This window comes from Moschus berezovskii, chromosome 6 (assembly GCF_049115385.1).
Source record: "Moschus berezovskii isolate FMDL1 chromosome 6, NW_MosBer_1.0, whole genome shotgun sequence".
Taxonomy (NCBI): domain Eukaryota; kingdom Metazoa; phylum Chordata; class Mammalia; order Artiodactyla; family Moschidae; genus Moschus; species Moschus berezovskii.
In genome coordinates, this window is record NC_142465.1 from 34,947,879 (window position 1) to 34,967,858 (window position 19,980).

At 49.3% G+C, this 19,980-nt stretch overlaps 2 protein-coding genes across 12 annotated transcripts in view; both read left to right on the forward strand.

Moving 5' to 3' along the window:
* The first annotated feature begins 5,450 nt into the window (after positions 1-5,450).
* On the forward strand, positions 5,451-8,667 carry RHEBL1 (RHEB like 1). The gene is made up of 8 exons (XM_055395827.1): positions 5,451-5,720; positions 6,331-6,402; positions 6,738-6,805; positions 7,082-7,164; positions 7,256-7,312; positions 7,513-7,560; positions 7,898-7,979; positions 8,149-8,667. Exons 1-8 carry the CDS (start codon positions 5,669-5,671, stop codon positions 8,236-8,238), a joined length of 552 nt encoding a protein of 183 aa, XP_055251802.1. The 5' UTR covers positions 5,451-5,668; the 3' UTR covers positions 8,239-8,667.
* Positions 8,668-11,599: 2,932 nt separating this feature from the next.
* The window catches only part of KMT2D (lysine methyltransferase 2D), a 39,910-nt gene continuing 31,529 nt past the window's right edge, over positions 11,600-19,980 (forward strand). For 10 of the 11 annotated variants that reach the window (XM_055395806.2, XM_055395812.2, XM_055395815.2 and 7 more), the window contains exons 1-9: positions 11,600-12,807; positions 17,215-17,300; positions 17,547-17,673; positions 17,856-18,079; positions 18,195-18,304; positions 18,458-18,620; positions 19,183-19,348; positions 19,439-19,553; positions 19,703-19,860. In XM_055395806.2, the coding sequence (XP_055251781.2) occupies positions 17,252-17,300; positions 17,547-17,673; positions 17,856-18,079; positions 18,195-18,304; positions 18,458-18,620; positions 19,183-19,348; positions 19,439-19,553; positions 19,703-19,860 (1,112 nt within the window). In that variant the 5' untranslated portion in view covers positions 11,600-12,807; positions 17,215-17,251. The remainder of the gene's footprint in view (positions 12,808-17,214; positions 17,301-17,546; positions 17,674-17,855; positions 18,080-18,194; positions 18,305-18,457; positions 18,621-19,182; positions 19,349-19,438; positions 19,554-19,702; positions 19,861-19,980) is intronic. The other variant, XM_055395808.2, reaches the window with a different exon arrangement.

A 19,980-nucleotide genomic window follows, 5' to 3' on the forward strand; every position in this document is an offset into this window, starting at 1 on the left:
CCCCCTAAGTTGGGAGTATGGAGTCATAACCACTGAACCACAAGGGAAGTACCTCCATTTTAAAAAATAAAGATTTGATTTACTTTTGACTGCGATGGATCTTCATCGCCGCGTGGGGGCTTCTCGCCGCAGGCGCTCCTCTTGTCGCAGAGCACAGACTGGGCGAGGAGCTTCAGGAGTTGCGGTGCTCAGTAGTTGCGGTTCCCGGACTCTAGAGCACAGGCTCAGTACTTGTCGTTCACGGGCTTAGATGCCCCATGGCATGTGGAATCTTCCTGCAAAAGGGATCAAACCGGTGTCTCCCGCACTGGCAGGTGGAATCTTTACCACTGAGCCAACAGGGAAGCCCCTCCATTTTATATACATAAGGAGATCAGTCCTGGGTGTTCATTGGAAGGACTGATGCTAAAGCTGAAACTCCAATACTTTGGCCACCTCATGCGAAGAGTTGACTTACTGGAAAAGACTCTGATGCTGGGAGGGATTGGGGGCGGGAGGAGACGGGGACGACAGAGAATGAGATGGCTGGATGGCATCACCGACTCGATGGACATGGGTTTGAGTGAACTCCGGGAGTTGGTGATGGACAGGGAGGCCTGGCGTGCTGCGATTCACGGGGTCGCAAAGAGTCAGACACGACTGAGCGACTGAACTGAACTGAACTGATACATAGTATACATATGTTAATCCCAAACTCCTAATTTATCCTTCTCCATCCCAGCATTTTGCTTTTTTTCTTAGGGCATTCTTGAGCTTTAAGTTTCAGCTCATTTATCAGTTATCATGTGAAATCTCTTTGATCTTTCCAGACAGAATCAATCACATTTTCATTCTTCCTTCCTCCCTTTCTTCTTTCCTTTCTCTTTTTCGTTTTTTTTTTTTTAAGAAAAATTTCTTCTCTTGTTCTAGCTAGTTTTACTGTAATGTGAAACTTGCTATAATTTTGTTTGATAATTTTTCCTACTATGACAGTTGGAAGTGTATCATTCAGAATCCTTGCAGAAAACAGATTACATACTCAAATGGGGAACTGAGGAGCATAAAATGAAAGGAATGTTCATAAAGGTGTGGACAGGATAATGGAGTATCTACAAGTGTTTTGAAGTATTCAGAGTCTGTCTTCAATGGGGAGTCACCAGAGGTGCTAACCCCTAGAACTGAAGGGCAAGGGAAGAAAGGGTTACAAGAACCCAAGAGAGATGTAACATACCTAGTTGAAGGAGAGGGCCTTCCAACGGGGTCTATGGCTTCTGTTAGCCCCATGAATGAGTCCAGGAGAGCCAACAGAAGAACTGCCAATTCAATCCATGAAATCATCAGAAATAATACATTGGTGTTGTTTTAAACCACCAAGTTTTGATATAGTTTGTTATGCAACAATGGATAACTGATATATCAGTAGAGAGGTGAAGCCATAACTATTCTTCCACCAATACTGTGAGAAAACAAGAAGATCTGTGAAATGGAACCCATCATTTCAATGCAAACATATTAATAGTAAAAACATTTTCATTTTCTTCAAGATTTTCTTTTTTTGATGTGGACCATTTTTTAAAAATCTTTATTGAATTTGTTACAATGTTTCTGTTTTATGTTTTGGTTTCTGGCCTCAAGGCATGTGGGATCTTAGCTCCCCAACCAGGGATCAAACCAGCACCTCCTGAAATGAAAAGCAGAGTCTTAACCACTAGACTGCAGGGAATTCCCTTCACTTTTCATAGAGATACTTAAAACAGTTTTCTGGCAGCAATTCGTCTTCATTTTATCTCAGCTGTTTGAAATAGAGTAACGTATGATGCTGTCTCTAGAAATTTTATGCTAAGCTCATTTATCGAACATTAGGGTAGTTTGCTTCCTTCATTTTATCCTTTATTGGTGATCTTTGCATATCTGTGATCTTTATGAAGTAACCATTTATGCCCTCCCTTTATGGTGATTGATATTTAACAAATATCTTGGTCTCAAGATACGTAGGTCTATTAGAATGGCTCACTAAACATTCGTTCTTATTCTCTTTTGCTTTCCTTTGCAAAGAGTGGAAAACAAAATGCTAAACAAAATGTCCTGGCTCTCTTGTAGGTAGAGATGGCCATATGATACAGTCCTGTTCAAGATGTAGGAGAAAATTTTCCATGAGATCTTCTTTCTGCATAAAAAGAAAAAAAACAAAACACCTCACAAGAGAAAGCCCTTTGTTTTAGTACTTTTGCCTTCTTCTTGATTGAAAAGAAGAGAGTTTGAGGATGTTTAAATAAAGAGACTGTTTACAAAGGTGCAGGCAGGGTAGGAAAACAAAGGGGATAGAGCAGCACCCCAGGTGAGTATCAGAGAAGGTCTTAACTACTGTAGGCCTGAAGGATGAGAGAAGCAATTACTGGAAATAGAACATGAGAGCTCCCTGTGTTGGGATAAGGGGAGTGCTTTGAGAGGTGCTGTGACCTTCATGGTGGGAACAAACCATCTCTTCCTTCCATTCTGTAAGTACTCCTCTTTGGCTGAACCCCGCTGGAATCCAAGGATCAAGGTCTACCTCTTAGGCACAAATCTGGGTGGAAAGGGGTAGAGAGTTAACCTGGAAAGACAAGCAATAAAAAAGGCATCTCTTACTTACCTTTATATACCTAGGGTGCAAGACATGGTAAGAGTGCCTGATACAAAGGAAGATATGAATAAAATTTTATTGAATTGAATCCAGTTCTTTATTTTATCCTACAGTGCTTAAAACCTAATCTGCGACTACTGCCAACCTCATTCAGGCCCAATAATCCAACATAAAATTGCTGCTCTACAAGGAACTTCCTTTACCCAACAGTAAAGTTCCTTTTCTGAGACCAGATTAAAAAGTGGCTCTTTGAAATAACTTTTGTAGATCTGGATATTTTTAAGCATGAGATGGTTCTTTAGTTTTATAAAGCCTGTCCTCTAATACAATCTAACTCCTACACACTGACCTCATCAGGGTCTTCCAGAAGAAATAACTTTTGTATGCTACCTGTATGACTAAGTCTCAGTTTCTATATCTGTAAGAGAACAGTAATAACAGCTACCCATTACTCAAGTCTCTCTGGTGGCTCAGTGGTAAAGAATCCACCTGCCAATGCAGGAGATGCAGGTTTGATCCCTGGGTCAGGAAGATCCCTTGGAAAAGGAAATGGCAACCCGCTCCAGTATTTTTATCTAGGAAATCTCGTGGACAGAGGAATCTTGCTGACTGCAGTCCATGGGGTCTCAAAAGACTTTGACATGACTTAGTAACTAAACAACAGCAACAATTCAAGTCATGGGCACAAATGTTACCTCCTCAGGCTTTCTAGGATATATAAAAAGAGAGTATGGGGCTTACCTTGGGGCTCAGTGGTAAAGAATCTGCCTGCCAATACAGGAGACACAGGTTCTATCCCTGGTCTGGGTAGATCCCACATGGCACAGAGCAACTAAACCTGCAAATCACAATTATTGAGCCTGTGCTCTAGAGCCTGGGAACCACAACTATTGAGCCCACATGCCTAGAGCCTGTGCTCCAAAACAAGAGAAGCCATTGCGATGAGAAGCCCAAGCAATGCAACTAGAGAGTAGCCCCTGCTCTCTGCAAAGAGAGAAATGCCCAATCAGCAACAATGACCCAGCACAGCCAAATAAATACATAAAATTATTTTAAAAAGAGAGGAATAACACTCCAAGTTACTTTCTAGCCCACTAATGTCTTATTTATTTTTTCTCATTGCTGTTATTACTTTCTAAATTGTAACTTATTTACTGTCTACTTGTAGATTGTTGGTCTTCTCCCAAAAGAATACTTGATCCTTGTAAGCAAAGACCTTGTCTGTATTGTTTACCGCTGTATTCTAAGCACCTGGAAGGGTGACTGGGACACCTTGGTTGTTTGATAAATATTTGTTGATGAATGCGTGAACAATGCCAATTAACAACCTCAGGCTGCGGTGAATATTAAATAAGATGACAGTGCAATGCTCCTGGCATAAAGTAAAACTCTCTCTAAATCTAGGTATTTTCTTTCCTCTTTTTTCTCCCTCAGGTTCTGTATCCACACCTTTGGTAACCTCAGCCTCAAAACATACCCCGAATTCTCTGAATGAAATTCATTCATCACTATCACTCTAGTCAAGTCACTCTCACCCCTTACCCAGTCTACAAATAACAGTCTCCTGGCTGAGCTCCCTGTTTGTTCCACTTGCTCCTGTTTCTCTCAAACCCCAATCCATTCTCCACAGTCAGAAAGATCTTTTAGAAACACAATTCAGATCATGTCATGCCCTAATTTACTTAATAACACCATCAACAGCCATAACCAGCGGCTTTCTAGGTATTTAGAATTAGCCAAAACTACTTTACATGGGCTAGCACCTGAGATCCTCTTAGATTTCATCTGCTTTAGGCTAACTGACTTTCTCTCTCTTTTCTGGATTTTAACAAACTTCTTTCCATCCTAGTGCTGGTGGATTCTTCTGTCTGAATCTTTCCCTAGCTAGCTCCTTACTGTCATTTGAACTTCAGCTTAAATGGGGCTTCTTTTGAAATGAAAAGTCACTAATTTGTGTCACTAATGACTAATCCAGTCATATCTTATCACAATCCCCCCCCCTTTATTTGTATTTATTTGGCTGAGCAGGGTCTTAATTGCAGCATGTGGGATCTTAGTATCCTGACCAGGGATTGAACCCCCGCCCACTGCATTGGGAACGAAGAGTATTCTGCATTGGACCACCGGAAGTCCCTTGAAACACCGCTTTTTTGTTGCACTTAATATTATCTAACATTTACTTGTTTATGTTTGTTTCTTCCCAACTGAATTTTAAGCTTGTTAACTCAGAGACCTTATCTATTGTGGTTATCACAATAGTTCTATCTTCAAAGATAGAGCAATAACTAAAACATATAGTATATGTTTAATAAATATTTGTTGAATAAATAAATGCTTTGATTCTGATAACGATAGCAGCTAAACCTCAGAAGACTTGGCCACAAATTCTAACAATTTTTCAAGGAATAAGAATCGCAGTTCCGAAGTTAGATCCTGGAAGACTACGGAACCCTGACAATAAAATATCTGGGGCTAAAGTTTGGAGGGGGATATATTACAACTTTGGCCTTTTTTCCCTACCCAAGGATTCCGGAGATCTTGCAAAAGGGAGATCTAGAATCTTTTGACCATAAATTCCAGCCCAGCCACAACGCTTTTCCATCCACGATTCTTTGCAGCCACTGTTACTAGATTGCAAACGCGCAAACACCTCTAGGACCCCGGGTTCCTTTCTGTTTCTTTATGAATGAACCGGGTCTAGTGTGCGCATGCGCAACTCCTTTTTCTCCCGCTCCACGTGAGGCCCGCCCTTCCCTCCTGCTAACGGCTCCGCCCCTATCCTTTCTAATGGACCAATGGAGAGCGGCCTGAGGGGCGGAGCCCTGAGCGGCGCGGCAGTGCAGTTCCCCGGTCGCCCGGCTCCCTCGCCTTAGTCTTGCTGTGTTGTGATCACGTGGCCAGCTCCGGGCGCGGCGCTTGTTTTGGTTTCCCTCTAGCTTGCCCCTGGCAGCTTCAGAGTGAGCGACTTTCCTGTGCCGGTTGCCACACCTGCCTGCACTGCGACTTTCTCTTCTTGGGGCTATCTCAGCTCCAAGTTCGGCAAGCCCCTCGGGGCCGGCTCCTGCCATGCCGTTAGTTCGCTACAGGAAGGTGGTCATCCTCGGATACCGTTCTGTAGGTGAGTCTCCGTCTAGGGCAGAGCACTGATGCACCGCGGCTTTGTGGCCAGAGGAGGCGCACTGCCGCGGGAAGGCGACCCAGGGAGAAATGGTGGCATCCTTAGAACCAGCTTGTAGAGCGAGGACTGAAAGGTTGGAGTGGGAAAGGCTGGGGTGCTGCTAGTGTTCAAGGCGGCAGGAAGCTGGAGCATGGAAGAGTTAACATGGGCTTACTGCTTGAACACCACAGTGGTCCTCAGCGTTCGTTACTCTGGGGGGTGGAGGTGGGGGCAGGATGTGATGGCGGGGGCGCGGTCTGGGTGGGGCAAGTCTCAGGTGTCGGATGCAAGGCTGACTGAATCCTGGGGAATCCGGATCTTCCCAGGAGTGGGGTGGGGAAAGACAGCAGGAAAGGCTTCCTGCGTCGCTACTGTATGCATCCGGTGGCCAAGGTGCAGAGACCTGGGGGCGAAAAGAGGGTGAAGGAGTCTGAGGGAAAGCATTGCATGGGGCATTCATACGCTAGGATGCTAATTCGGGGTTTCCTTTAGTCCAGGGCCACAGCCCGAAAGGACAGAGGAATTGAATGTGGATTGGTGATTTGGCTACAATTACCTCTGCTTCCCACAGGGAAGACATCTTTAGCACATCAATTTGTGGAGGGCGAGTTCCTGGAAGACTATGATCCTACTGTGGAGAATAGTGAGTGAATTTCTCCCCTTGGAGTGGGGTAGGGAGGGCTTGGGTGCCCCACCCAAGGCCACACTTTGGGATTTTCCGGGTGCCAAAGGGATGATTTAATTAGATATTAAATATAATCTCTTCTCTATCAATCCTGTTCTGTGAGTGGAGCTAGAGTGTGCATTTTCCAAGATACTGAGTCCAGGATAGTGCATGTGTAGACAATAAGAAGCCTAACATTGTATCTTAAGTTTCCTGGAGAGCTCCTTGAACCTGGCCCATCTGTGTTAATATATAGGGGCACAGATTGCTTGCCCTACAAGGCACCTCACAGTCAAGTTTTCTTTTCTTTTCAGCTTACAGCAAGATAGTGACTGTTGGCAAAGATGAGTTTCACCTACACCTGGTGGACACAGCAGGGCAGGTACCAGTTTGGGGTAGGGTGTCTAAATGTGGCAGTTCAGTCCTGGGAGATGAAGTCTGGTAGCCTCTGAGGCTCATCTGTAAAGTAGTATTAAAAGAAAAGCATTTTAGCAGTATTTCAGTGTGCAGTGCTGTTTGGAGCTACTCTATAAATACTTGTTGGATAGAAGTGACTGGAGTAGGGAGTGCCACAGGGAGGGTCCCCAGGATGCAGCCCACCAAACTTGGCCATCTGAGTCTTGTGAATCAAGGTATTGATGTTTCTATTTCTTGTCAGGATGAGTACAGCATTCTGCCCTATTCATTCATCATTGGGGTCCATGGTTATGTGCTTGTGTATTCTGTCACCTCTCTGCATAGGTAAGTGACCAAGGTTGAAGAGGGGGGGACTTGGGAGGACTTGAGGGCTGTCCCAGAATAAAATTGTAAGATTCCTTTCTTGTGTTTAAAGCTTCCAAGTCATTGAGAGTCTGTACCAAAAGCTACATGAAGGCCATGGGAAAACACGGTACGTGGCACAGGGGATAAAGACCTAGTGTGGACACCAGGGAAGAGGGAGGGCAGAGGGGAGTATTTATCCAAATTAAGAAGGAAGCCGGGAAATAGAGCCTATCTGGTTTGATGGAAAGTTGTCCAGCTATGATGTGAAGGAGGTTGGGGTCCATGGGGAACAGAGGGGATTCTGTTGTAACTGCTGTTTCCTCCCAGGCTGCCGGTGGTGCTGGTGGGAAACAAGGCTGATCTCTCTCCAGACAGGTACGGAAATCTCTGTAGCTTAAGGCAAAGGAAAGTGAGCTGGTCTAGGAATGAGTCAGGCTCTTGTCCTGGCTCTGCCACTGATTTGAACTAGTCATTTTACCTCTTCGTTTCTAACTTGAAGATTAAGACAAAATGATCCTTCTATCTCAAAAGCTATAATTTCATATTTCAAGCCTCAGCCCTAGGCTCCTTTGTTTTCTTGTATTTTCTTCTTCCCCAAACCTTCTTCCAAACCTTGGAATGAGTCAGAGGAAGTCTAGTTTCTGTAAAGATTTTTCAGAGAACATGGGGCCCATTGCTATTCTTCATTTTCATGTCCTGAATTTGCTTCTAGGGAGGTCCAGGCTGTTGAGGGGAAGAAGCTGGCAGCATCCTGGGGTGCAACATTTATGGAGTCATCTGCTCGAAATAATCAGGTACTGGGCCTGAAGAGTAGGAAGGTGGTGGGGGTAGCAGTGTTTCTCTTTTTATGCCACTGCTTGGTGGTGGGGATGGTGGTGGAGTGGGGCATTCACCTGAGAGTTGGGTGGTATTGGCAGTGAACTCAATTTTTTTTTTTTTTCCCTGAATCCTTATCCCTTGCAGCTGACTCAAGGCATCTTCACCAAAGTCATCCAGGAGATTGCCCGGGTGGAGAATTCATACGGGCAAGAGCGCCGCTGCCATCTCATGTGAGCCTGGAGATGAGCCCTTGAGCAAGGGGCAGCTGCCTTGATCCTGCCCCTGGTACTTTCCAAGCTCCAGTGGGGGCTTGTGGGGGCGCCCTCAGGACTTCACGGGTTTGTCTGGTTGCCAGCTGTGTCCCTGGCCCTCTAGGCACACAGTGAGGTAACCTCATGTTTGCACACTTACCCAGGCTCCAGTGGCCTGGTTGTCCATGTTTACAAAGAGGCAAGGATGTCTCATGGGCACTGTCCTCTAGCTCTGTTTTTGCTAAATAAATGAACTGTGATAACCTATGGGGTTGGGATATGAGTCCTGGGCATTGTTTATTCAGGACCCGGTCTCCTCTGTAGGTTTTGGGTGCTGGCTGGGTGGTGGGAGCTGGGGACCACTGAAGCGGAGCTGGCTCCCAGGAGTGACAATGTAAATATGCAAATAAACTGAGAAATCTTTTTGTAATTGACTTCTCTTTGTCTGGGGAGCACTCAGGGTCAGTATCTTCTTTTCTAAGGAGTGATGACTGTGGCCTTTGGTAGAGAATCAAGGTTTTTACTCCTTCAACCTTGTTCCTATTCCTTACCCCTCATTCATTCAGGACCATCACCCTAAGACTTACTACTTATCTTTCCCAACTTTCTTTTCTACCCTGTTCTCCCATACAGGTAACCAACTGACTGCCACTCCCATCCAAATTTGTAGGCTCTCACAACCTCCTTAACTACAGAAACACCGCCCTCTAGTGGCCAGCTGCCACATGCTGCCCTAGCTTCCCTCCTGGAACCTTGGGATTTGTTGGAACTGGGAGAAGAAACGTTTGGGTTGGAAGAAAGACCCTTGTTCCTAATGATGTAAGAACTGTGAAGTAGTGTGAAGGCAGGGACTAAAGTGTTGCGAAGATTTTAACTTTTTAAGAGAGTTGAATAAAGTAAGAAATAATGCCCTGGTCAACCCCTACTCCCTGCCCTCATCTCCCCAAGTGCCTTTCATTAAAATGAAAGTTCTTTGCTTTTTTCATACCTTTCACACTTTTAAAGTTGTGTTACCTTTTCCAGGTGTCAAAGGCTATTGCTTCCATTCTCATTGACCCACCACCTCAGTAGGATGGGTTCAGCTAGGAAAGTTTGTTCCTAACTGTCTTTACCCCCACCCCTTCCCCAGCAGCCCTAGGCTCCTACAACGACTTATAAAGGTGACCTGAATGGTATCCTTCACAGGAAAGGCATGGAGTTCTGCCAACTGGGAGAGCCTGAGGTACTCTGTCAACGCACTTAGTTGGGAAAAATGGACAAAATCCGGGTGTGATTTTTAGCTATGACCTTGTTATTGCCTGGTTCCAGGCTAGTTGGGCTTATAATTGGGAGTGATGATCTGTCATGCTTGTTTTTAAAAGTCTTGCAAGCAGCTTTTGCATCTCTGATATAGAATCTAAAAAGAAATAAGGGCTGCAGAAAAAATATTCCAAACAGCACTCTTAGGGGCTCAGGAGTCTCTTTAGGGTTCATCACCTTCTCTCCTTACACTAATATTAGGTCTTTTCGCACATCAGACCTGGAATTCTCATTACAGGTATCTATACTATTATTATGTCCATGAGGTTTGAAATGGAATAACAAATATCAGGTTTTTGAGAAGCATATCAAACAATCTCAAAGCCTGATAGTAGTAAAGAACAGTGGTTAATGGCTGGGTTAAAAGAGTTACTCTTCCACTTAACTGTGTGACGCTGGGAAGACACTTAAACTCTCTGAGCCTCTGAACATCTCTTAGTTTCTCCTTTATTAAGTGTAGTTAAACCTTCCTCATAGAATTGAGGTAAGAATAAAACTAAGGTGATATATGAAATGCTTAGCCTAGGTCCTCATACATAATAAACCCTTAAAAGATGGCTATTGTGTATTATTTGAGGTTTTTCTGGTGAGGGTCTGCCTCCCAGTCTCTGGGTGCAGAAAGTAGGGAGAAGCCTTCCATTTACAGGTGAGGAGTTACTGCTGGATTTTTTTTGCTGAATTAGACCTGAATGGTCAGTGCAGAGCATATGTCAGTATCTGGCCAGCCAAGACACACCCAGTCCTGATCCCTCCTATGACTCTGGCCAGTAGGCATTTAGGTCTCCTGCACTGTCCAATATAAAAGCTACAAGTCATATATTGCTATTTAGTTTTAAAATTTTATAAAATTAAAAGTTCCTCAGTTGCACCACTTACTTTTCAAAGTACCCAATAGCTACATGTGACTAAGCCACATGAGTATATAGGGCATTTCTATCATCTCAGAAAGTTCTATTGAACAGTATTATAAACGCCTTCCCACAAAACCAGCCCTGCACCTGTTTTGCCTGTGTCTTTCTCCAAATATTAAAATAAAAAATTTAAAAAATATATATTTATATACACATACACACATCCTAGGACAAACATGGCCATTGGCTTGCATTACGGCAAGGCTTAACTCACTAGATGTGGTTTGTGGAACAATTTTATGTATTTTAGTGCCAATCTCTTCATCTGTAATATGGACATAATTCCACATTAATTCGTAACGAGGGTGAGGAATAACTAAGAATATATTAAGTATCCAGTGCATTTGTTAATTTGTCTCCTGTCTATCCCGTGGGTAGAGTTAATGCAGAGAAGTCATTCCAGTCCTTTCTCATCCAGGCTAATTGGTGGCGGGGCGGGGGGGGGCGGTGGAATGTCCCTGCAAGACGTTTTGGGATCTTGCTTAGAATAACAGTATTCTGGCCAGGTAGCAAGGCTACAAGTTACATGCCCTCTGTTTACTGAAAAGGGGGGCTGGGGAGCACAGGCCCTGAAGATTCGGAAAGAAGGGCTGGGGCTGGGAGCACCCGGGAAAGGAGGGGAAACTCTGCATTTCTGTTTTGACAGGGGAGGTGACTGTGGAGGCACTAACAGTCCTCTTTCCTCTCGAGGGGGGTTGAGAGCCAGAAGGAACGACTAGGGACTCGTTCCGCTTTCCTTTAGGCCCCCGAACGTGGCAGGAACCCACCCTTTGCAGCGCCAGGCGCCGTGCCTCACTTTCTCCATTTGCGGACTCCAGTTCCCAGGATGCAGAGCAGCGGCCAATCTCCAGGCTCTTCTTCCATCCCCCTCCCGGGAAAGATCGCTCCTGGCCAAGGCAAAGGGCAGTTAAGAGTTTCAGGGACCGAGAACTCCAGCGAAACGGAATTAGAAAGTGCCCAGAGTCCTAGTTTTACTAGCCCGGTGGTAAGGGAGGCAGTTCCAGGGCCGGGGCGAAAGAGGAGGGCGGCTTCATTCCCACGTGTCTGCACAGCGGCCGGCCCGGCGCAGTCGGGGTTAACCTATGGCGGAGGGATCCCGCTGCGTGTGCGTAGAACTGCAGAGTCACAGCCTTTCCTCCGAGAGAACCGGATCCCTCCGCCGCTCCGCTCCAACACAAAATAGGGCCGCGTCTTCTCCTTTCTCCCCTTCTGGAGTGGGGTTCCCCGGGCAGAAGGGCCACCCGAATCTCGCGCCGGAGGCTTCCTGAATCTCCACGACCGCTGACGAGATCTTGGGCCAGGAAATAGCCCCTTCGCAGGAACCACCCTACCGGCCGAACAGGAGGCGGAGGGGGGGGGGAGGCGGAGCGGCGCCGCGCTGCACTACTTTCCTCTCCGGTTGCAAATGGCTGCCTCGTTCCCCACTTTCCGCTCAGTTTCCTGACCCCCCGGCGCCGGGAGCCGGGGTTGGGCCATGCACCTCTAGGCCCCCCGCGATCACAGCCAGCCGGGGGTCGAGGGGGTTCCGCCGATCTGAGCCGGCCAGGCCGGGGGCGGGGCAGCTCCCGAGGCCAGAGGGGAAGGGAGGCGAGCGCAGGGCCTGGAGCGGCCGGAGGGGAGCGGGCAGAGGGCTCGCACCGCCCGCCCCTTCCTCTTCCTCGCCCACCTACCCTCCTCCCTTCCCCGGGGGGAGCAGAAGGTGGGGGGCTCGAAGCCGCCGAGGGAGAGTGCTCGGGGTCGAGGAGCCCAGCACTGGGTGTGTGTCAGGTTCAGCCCCGCGGCCCCGCCGGTTCCGTGTCGCCGTAGCTCGCGCGGCCCCGGGGCGCCGGCCCGAGGCGGAGAGGGGCTCGGCGCTCCTGCGAGGGTCTCACGTTCCATCCGGGCCCGGCGCGGCGGCGCGGCATTCCTTCCGGGCTGCTGGGGAGGCGCCTCGACGTTCCATCTGGAGAGCCTCGACGTTCCGCCCGAGCCCGGCGCGGGCGGCCAGGGCGCTGGCCCGGCCCTAGGACTGAGAGGCCGCCCGGCGACGCGGATGCGGAGCCTGCTCGCCCAAGATCAAAGCCACCGGTGCTCTCTTTGTGTCCGCTCGGGATTCGCCGCCCTGGGGCTGTCCATGGAAACCTAAACTGCTGGAACCCGAGGCAGAGAACCCTTCTTCGGCTTCTTGCTTTTTTTGAGGGGGGGGGAGGGTGGCCACTACGACCTGGATTTACCGTTCTTGGCCCCCTTAAGCCCCCCCGTGTGGGGGGCGGCTGTGATCGCTCTGGCGGTTGGAGGTCGGGGAGCGGCCCGGGCTCTGGCCATGTTCTCGGATGAGGATTTCTGGATCGCCCTGTGAAGAGGTGAGTGAAGTCCGCCCGGCCTGGGCCCAGAAAGGGTTGGACTGGGGGCATAGCCAGATGGACTATCTTGGCCCGAGCTGGCCTGTAGGTTGGAGAAAGGGGTGCCAGAGCTGAGGAGGGTTCCTTTGGCAGGTTCTGTCAAGGGAACCTGAGCCAGTCGCCAGAGGAGAACCGAGGCCTGGTGTCCTGGGGTGTGCCTCTTTAAAGACTGGGGGGTTCAGGGAACCACGGGAGTTTGGGAATCTGGCCAGAAAGTCTCTCTGCCTGTTTATTTTTGTGTTGGGGGGAGCTCTACTAAACTAGGACCCAAGCCCTGATGCCAGCACCAATCCTAGTCAGCTGCTTCTCCTTCAGGGTTCCTTGTGGGCCTTGGGAATATGAACAACTTGGGAGCAGGGGTAGCGTGCCACTGCCAGGTCAGACTTAGTGCCAGGTTGGACTTTAAGGTTGTTCTTGCTCATCCGGGCACCAAGAGCAGTCTCTGGGAGACTCAAGGAATCCTGATTCCTGCACTAGGCTTTATTTTACTGTGCACAGGGCAGAGTGTGTGGAAACTGACTATTGTGATGAAGGAGGTGGCTGGGGCAAGAAGGAGGCGGGGCTGGGGGCACCTCTGGCCTTGCTGGTCAACTTTAAACTACCCCTGCCTGGCAAAGTGACCCCAACGCGGCCTAGTGCTGTCTTAGCCTGCTTTGCCTTCCCTCCTCTTGGGATGGACATAATCTCTAGGGGATTATAGAGGAGGCCGTTGAGATTTGCTCGCTGCAAATGTGGGCTGCAAAAAATGGCTTTTGTCTCCCGCTTTCTCCGGGCCTGGTCGCCCATAAGTCTCTGGCCAGTCCTGCAGGGCCCCTCCCAGACCTCGCCAACCTTTTTCAGTCAGGGAATGTTAACTAGTCCTGTGATCCTGTCCCAACCCTTCAGAATAGTCTGGCCTTTACCTCTTTGGAGGAGAAATGACCTGATAGGAGCATGTCTCTGAAGCCAGTGTTTTCAGCCCTGGCAGGAGGTGCTGGGGAGAAGGGGTGTGTGTGTGACTGCATGAAGGGTGCAGCGTGAGCCTAATGCCTCTGGACCCTGGGCTGGGACAGCCCCTCTCACAGCTGTCATGCTGCCCAGCCAGGATTTGGCTGCTGTATTTTGCTCCCTCACTCTGTCCCCTCCAACATACAGAGGCTCGACCACTTTGAGCCTGGTCTTGGAAAGGACAGAATAGGGGTTTGCCCTTGAAAGGTTTTTGGGTGGTAATCCTGAGGTGAGAGGTGGCGCAGGGGTGCTGAAATGAGGCTAGCTGTCACCCATGCTGTCTGCCCTTGCCTCCTGTGGAGGGCCTTGCCGGCTGTCTGTCCCTAAAGAACTTCCTTAAGAGACACCACTCCTTTTTGGCTGTAGCTGACCTTAGGATGACCCAGGGATAGTTCAGAGGGTCTCCGGAGCCCCTGTTGTCATTTGGGTTCTTCCCTGGAGGGCCAGCCCAAAATGGGGGTGGGGAGAGGTGTGGTTTGATTCTCAGGCTGGGAACCAGGAAGTCCTGAGTTCTACTGAAGAGCTGTTCACTCAAGGGCCTGCTTCAGCCTTTCACCTCTCCAAGCCTCCATTTCCCCTTTGGCTGGTATAATGGAGCTAAAGCTTTTGGTCTGGGATGGAGGCAGGGAGGAGAGTGGGTTGAGATGCATCCCTGCCTTCTTCCTTGCTGTCCTTGGCTTCTTCAGCCTGGAATCAAATGGGCCCACCATGGTTTCACTCCCTAGATCAGTGTTTCTCTAGGATCCGTTGTTCCCTTGAGGAAGCCTGGCCAGGCCTTAGCCCAGTTTAGATCCGGGGAAAAACCCTTGGTGTATATGTGTGTTTCTGGCTGTGAATGCTGAGACAGGGGAACCTGTGGTTTTTATTTGTTTAGATCTGTTCAGGGGCCTGACAACTAGCACTCGGCATTGGGGGAGCAGGTGCTGGACTGCTGGGTAGAGAAATGGGACTCCTTAGAAGAGCCTCTGGATTCTCTTTGGTTCAGCTTGGAGGACACTCAACCCTTGGCTTATCATCTTCCATGATCCCATAAATAAGGCTGAAGCTTTGGAGGATGTTGGTACTGTTTCCCAAGGCTAGATGAAGGTGGTTTCTGCACCTCCCCAAGCAGTGCCAGTGTTACCAGCTTGAGAGGGCTGCGCTTGGGGGAGGGCGGAGGAATTTGTCCCTCTGGCCTTGTGTGAGGCAGTCCTCCCACCCACTGCGCTATCACTGTTGCTTTTGATTTCTTGCTGTTTGTGACTCCTTTAGCCTCAACTTTGAGAGCACAACAGTTGGAAGCTCTTGGGGGCATTTAGTGGTAAGGTACCACAAAAGTTGCACATGTTTAAGAAACTTTGAAGCCTTCTGGGTGTGGTCAGGCCTTGAATGGCTGAAAAGGAAGAGGAGCCTAGCTGGTGCCCTGACCTCCAATCCCTACTTCACATAGGTGGCTTCTGGGGGGCCCGTGAAGTGCCAGAGCATCTTTTCTCTGGGCTGGCTAGATGACCACCCTGCTTTCCTTTTAGGTGTGATTATGTGAATGACAGGTTTGGGAAAGAGATGATTTGGGAATAAAGGTAACAGGTATCAGGTGATATTTCACTTTTCCAATCTAGTAGAATCTAATAGTGTAAAGGAAAAAAAGTAAAAATTTCCCTTCCTGTGGCATGTCCCATGAGGCCCATTGCCAGTCTGTGGAAGTGGAGTATTAACTCAGGGAAAGAGCACTGATAGTGTGGTTCTTAGTGAATAGTGAAGTCACTCAGTTGTGTCCGACTCTTTGCAACCCCACGGACTATAGCCTACCAGGCTCCTCCATCCGTGGGATTCTCTAGGCAAGAGTACTGGAGTGGGTTGCCATTTCCTTCTCCAGGAGATCTTCCCAACCCAGGGATCGAACCCGGGTCTCCCGCATTGGAGGCAGACGCTTTACCATCTGAGCCACCAGGGTGGTTCTTAGGTAATTGATTTATGGATCCTGGGCACATTTGAGGATTCCCCCAGTCGCATCTGCCCCATGCACTCAACCCCAAGTGACTGACTGGGGTATTTGGTGTGGGGAGAGAGGCTTGTCTTTACAAAGGTTGGTGTGGTCCTTCTGGTTAAATAAGAGGAGTGGAAAAGGGGAGACAGAAATTTCTCAAACTTTCTTTTAGAGTTCTGTAACCTGCTCCACCTGCTATGGGAAAATTATACTTTCTATAGTTTCTCTGCTTAAGCCCCTACCCTTCCCACTAAGAGCTGTTGGCACCTGTCCCTTTCTTCCTTCTTCTATAGGACCCCTTTCCTCTTCCTCAGCTCTGTAATTCTTTACTTTTCTCTTTTTTATACTGTGTTTATTAGTTTCCTCTGACATTTAGGAAAATATGCCCAAAGGTGTGGATCTTGACCTTCTTAGGTGTAACTTCAGTGTGTTTCATTTGGCTCTGGGATAGGCAGGCATATCTTAGAAGAGGGGACCGTTACCCCCCACCCCCATAGTGTGTGTGGAAACCCTCCCTGACGGAAGAGGAAGGAAGCTGCTTTGCTGTGTCCTGCCCCCGTTTAGAACAGCTCCAAGTGGCTGTGTGCTTCTTGAGACTACAACTCCCAGCATGCCTAGCGTCAGGCCTGGCTACACATGCTCAGTAACTCTTAAGGCCCACTTACTGTTAACTTCTAGGGACATCTGAGGAGGGAGGGCAGTTGGCGTTGCTAAGGGCAACAACCTGAGGCCTTCAGGCTGGGTGAGAACTTGAGCTCAGTTATGGCAGGGGCCAGGGGGTGGTCTTGAGCTAGATTTAGATGGGCAGTGGATGGGAAATGGGGAGTTTCTTCTGTTACGATTGAAATATTCTGGTTGAAACCAGTGGAGGTGGGGGAGATCCATCCATAGCTGGTCTTTTGTTCCAGTAACACGTTATACATCTTGCAAGACCCCAAATTTGGTCTCCAGTAGAGGGATTTCAGCTGAACTCAGACTTCTTGGTTTATGACTACTCCTGGGTTAGTGCCGAAAGACCTCTAGGATGGTAGCTGACTTGAAAACTGAGGGAAAAGTCCAAGGCATAAGGCCTGCCAGAAGCCAAGAACTCAGATGTGAGGCACAGAGTGGTACTGGATGTAGATTGTGGGTGCTTCTGGTTGTCCTGGGAACTCTTAGGCCGGAGATGGGGAGTGGATCCCCCGGGAATTCAGAGTGGAAGAAGAGAATATGTGTTTATTGGAGGGGAAGTAGACGGTGGGACAAGGGTTGGGGAGAAGGAGTTTCCTTGTCATTAGTACAGGAGTTTGTAGGTGTGATTTTGCTCTGATTTCTATAGGATCTAGATAACATTAGCTGCCTTCTCCTCAGGATTTGGAGGAAAGTGTTTAGTGGGAAGACTTCCTAGACAAATAGATATCTCTTGGCTCTGACAGGTCTCCCCGAGAGGGCTCTGCCCAGTCGGAGAGAGGGATGGACAGCCTGAAGCCGCCTGGTGAGGATAAAGATTCGGAACCAGCAGGTGGGTAGGACAAACACTGGGTTTCTGTTCTTCCCAGGAAATCTTAGATTTCTGGTCTTAGCACAGGGACAGAAGCTAAGTCTGTCTGATAGACAGGTAATAATTGAAGGACTTTATTTGGGACAGAAGTTGAAATGCCATCACTGTTATCCACCAAGGGTTTTGGGTAATCTCATGGGTCTGATGAGTGGACTGGTATTAAACAGAGAATAATGGCTGATACATGTTTCTTCTCTGTTCATTCAGCTGATGGACCTGCAGCCTCTGAGGAGTCAGGTGCCACTGAGCCAGACCTTCCCAAACCACATGTTGGGGAGGTCTCTGTGCCCAGTTCTGAGGGTCCCCGACTTCAGGAGCCTCCCCAGGACTGCAGGTAACTAGTTTGGGGAAATGAGGATATAAGGATGTATGAAGACTTGATTTGAGCATCTGGGGCTTTCAAAGTGGAATATTTAGGAAATGAGTGTTTGGGAAGCATAGGTGTGCTAAGTCGTGGGGTTGTTGAGGGTGCCCTAGGGCAGGACCGGCGTGGTGCTGATGCTTGTGTGTTCACAGCAGGAGTCCGGTGCGGCGTTGTGCTCTCTGTAACTGCGGAGAGCCCAGTCTACATGGGCAGCGGGAGCTACGGCGCTTTGAGTTACCATTTGACTGGCCCCAGTGTCCCGTGGTGTCCCCTGGGGGGACCCCAGGACCCAATGAGGGAGCACTGCCCAGTGAGGATCTATCACAGATTGGTTTCCCTGAGGGCCTGACACCTGCCCACCTGGGAGAACCTGGAGGTAAGGGAAGGGAAGTGAGGTAGCTGACTTGGGGAGGAGATGGGGTAGGGGCTAGGTGGTCCTGAGTCAGGGCTCACGTGCTTGTTAACTGTTTTCCCTCTTTCCACCTCTAAAGGGTCCTGCTGGGCTCACCATTGGTGCGCTGCGTGGTCGGCAGGCGTATGGGGGCAGGAGGGCCCAGAACTATGTGGTGTGGACAAGGCCATCTTCTCAGGGATCTCACAGGTGGGGCGGGGGCCAGGGAATGGCAAAGGCAAAGGGCAGGGTGGACAGAGGGCATACTGCCTACCTACTTCCATAGGCCAGGTAGATCTGGTGCCTGGCCTGTGGCTCTGGAGAGAGCTGACCAGTGCTGAGGCTTTGTTTCTACTCTGGCAGCGCTGCTCCCACTGCACCAGACTTGGTGCCTCCATCCCTTGCCGCTCGCCTGGATGTTCACGTCTTTACCACTTCCCCTGTGCAACTGCCAGCGGTTCCTTCTTATCCATGAAAACACTGCAGCTGCTATGCCCAGAGCACAGTGAGGGGGCCGCACATCTGGGTGAGGAGTCCTGCCCCTTGGACAGGGGACACGTGAGGGTCCACGGCTGCTGGGGTTTTTATGCTCTGCAGAGTGCTCCGAAATCTGTAGTTACGTGCTGTCAGTCTGCCCCATGAAAATAGGTGTGGACTCATGAGTGCAGTGGCTTTGCCTGTCTCATTTACCGTGGTCTCTGCAGTGCTTGGGTTTTCCAGGTGGCACTAGTGGTAAAGAACCCGCCTGCTAGTGCAGGAGAAGTTAGAGACGTGGATTTGATCCCTAGTTGGGGAGATCCCCTGGAGGAGGGCATGGCAACCCACTCCAGTATCCTTTCCTGGAGAATCCCATGGACAGAGGAGCTTTGTGGGCTACTTGGGGTCTCAAAGAGTTGGACACGGCTGAAGCGATTGAGCATACATGCACAATGCAGTGCAGTGCCTAGGGCAGTGCCTGGCATATGTTAGGCAGACTCTTAGAAGCTGTTCGTTATGTGTCTGTGGAATGACACAGAATGACAGCACTGCACATGAGTCCTGTAAGGAATCCATAGCTGACCTGCGACATCCTTCCCTTCCTACTGCAGAGGAGGCTCGCTGTGCGGTGTGTGAGGGGCCAGGGGAATTGTGTGACCTGTTCTTCTGTACCAGCTGTGGGCATCACTATCATGGGGCCTGTCTGGACACTGCTCTGACTGCCCGCAAGCGTGCTGGCTGGCAGTGCCCTGAATGCAAAGTGTGCCAAGCTTGCAGGTAAAAGTGGGAGGGCAGAAGGGAACCTTAGGTGAAACACAGATCAGGGTTGAAAAGGAGGGCAGGGAGAACCGTTATGTGCCCCCGCAGGAAACCTGGGAATGACTCTAAGATGTTGGTCTGTGAGACGTGTGACAAAGGATACCATACCTTCTGCCTGAAACCACCAATGGAGGAACTGCCTGCTCACTCTTGGAAGTGCAAGGTGAGTGTGCCCCAGTGCTGCCTTACTGTCCCTAGTTCCACCTCCTGCAGTCCACAGGTTTCTCTGTTGGGACGTGCCCTGTGCTCTCCTCCCTTCCCTGCGTCTCTGTTGGCTGACTGGTGGCCATTTTGCTCGTTCCCTTCCACTAGGCATGCCGGGTGTGCCGGGCCTGTGGGGCAGCCTCAGCCGAGCTGACTCCCAGCTCTGAGTGGTTTGAGAACTACTCGCTCTGTCACCGCTGTCACAAAGCCCCGGGAGGACAGCCTGTCAGTTCTCTTGCTGAGCAGCACCCCCCGGTCTGTAGCAGGTGAGTGGTGTGGATTGGCAGAGGTTGGGAGGGGGCCTGGGAGGTACTGAGATGGGCAGGGGTTGTGTTCAAACAGCCTTTGAGAGGAGGGCCCTCGGGTGAGCAGTACATTCCAGAGCA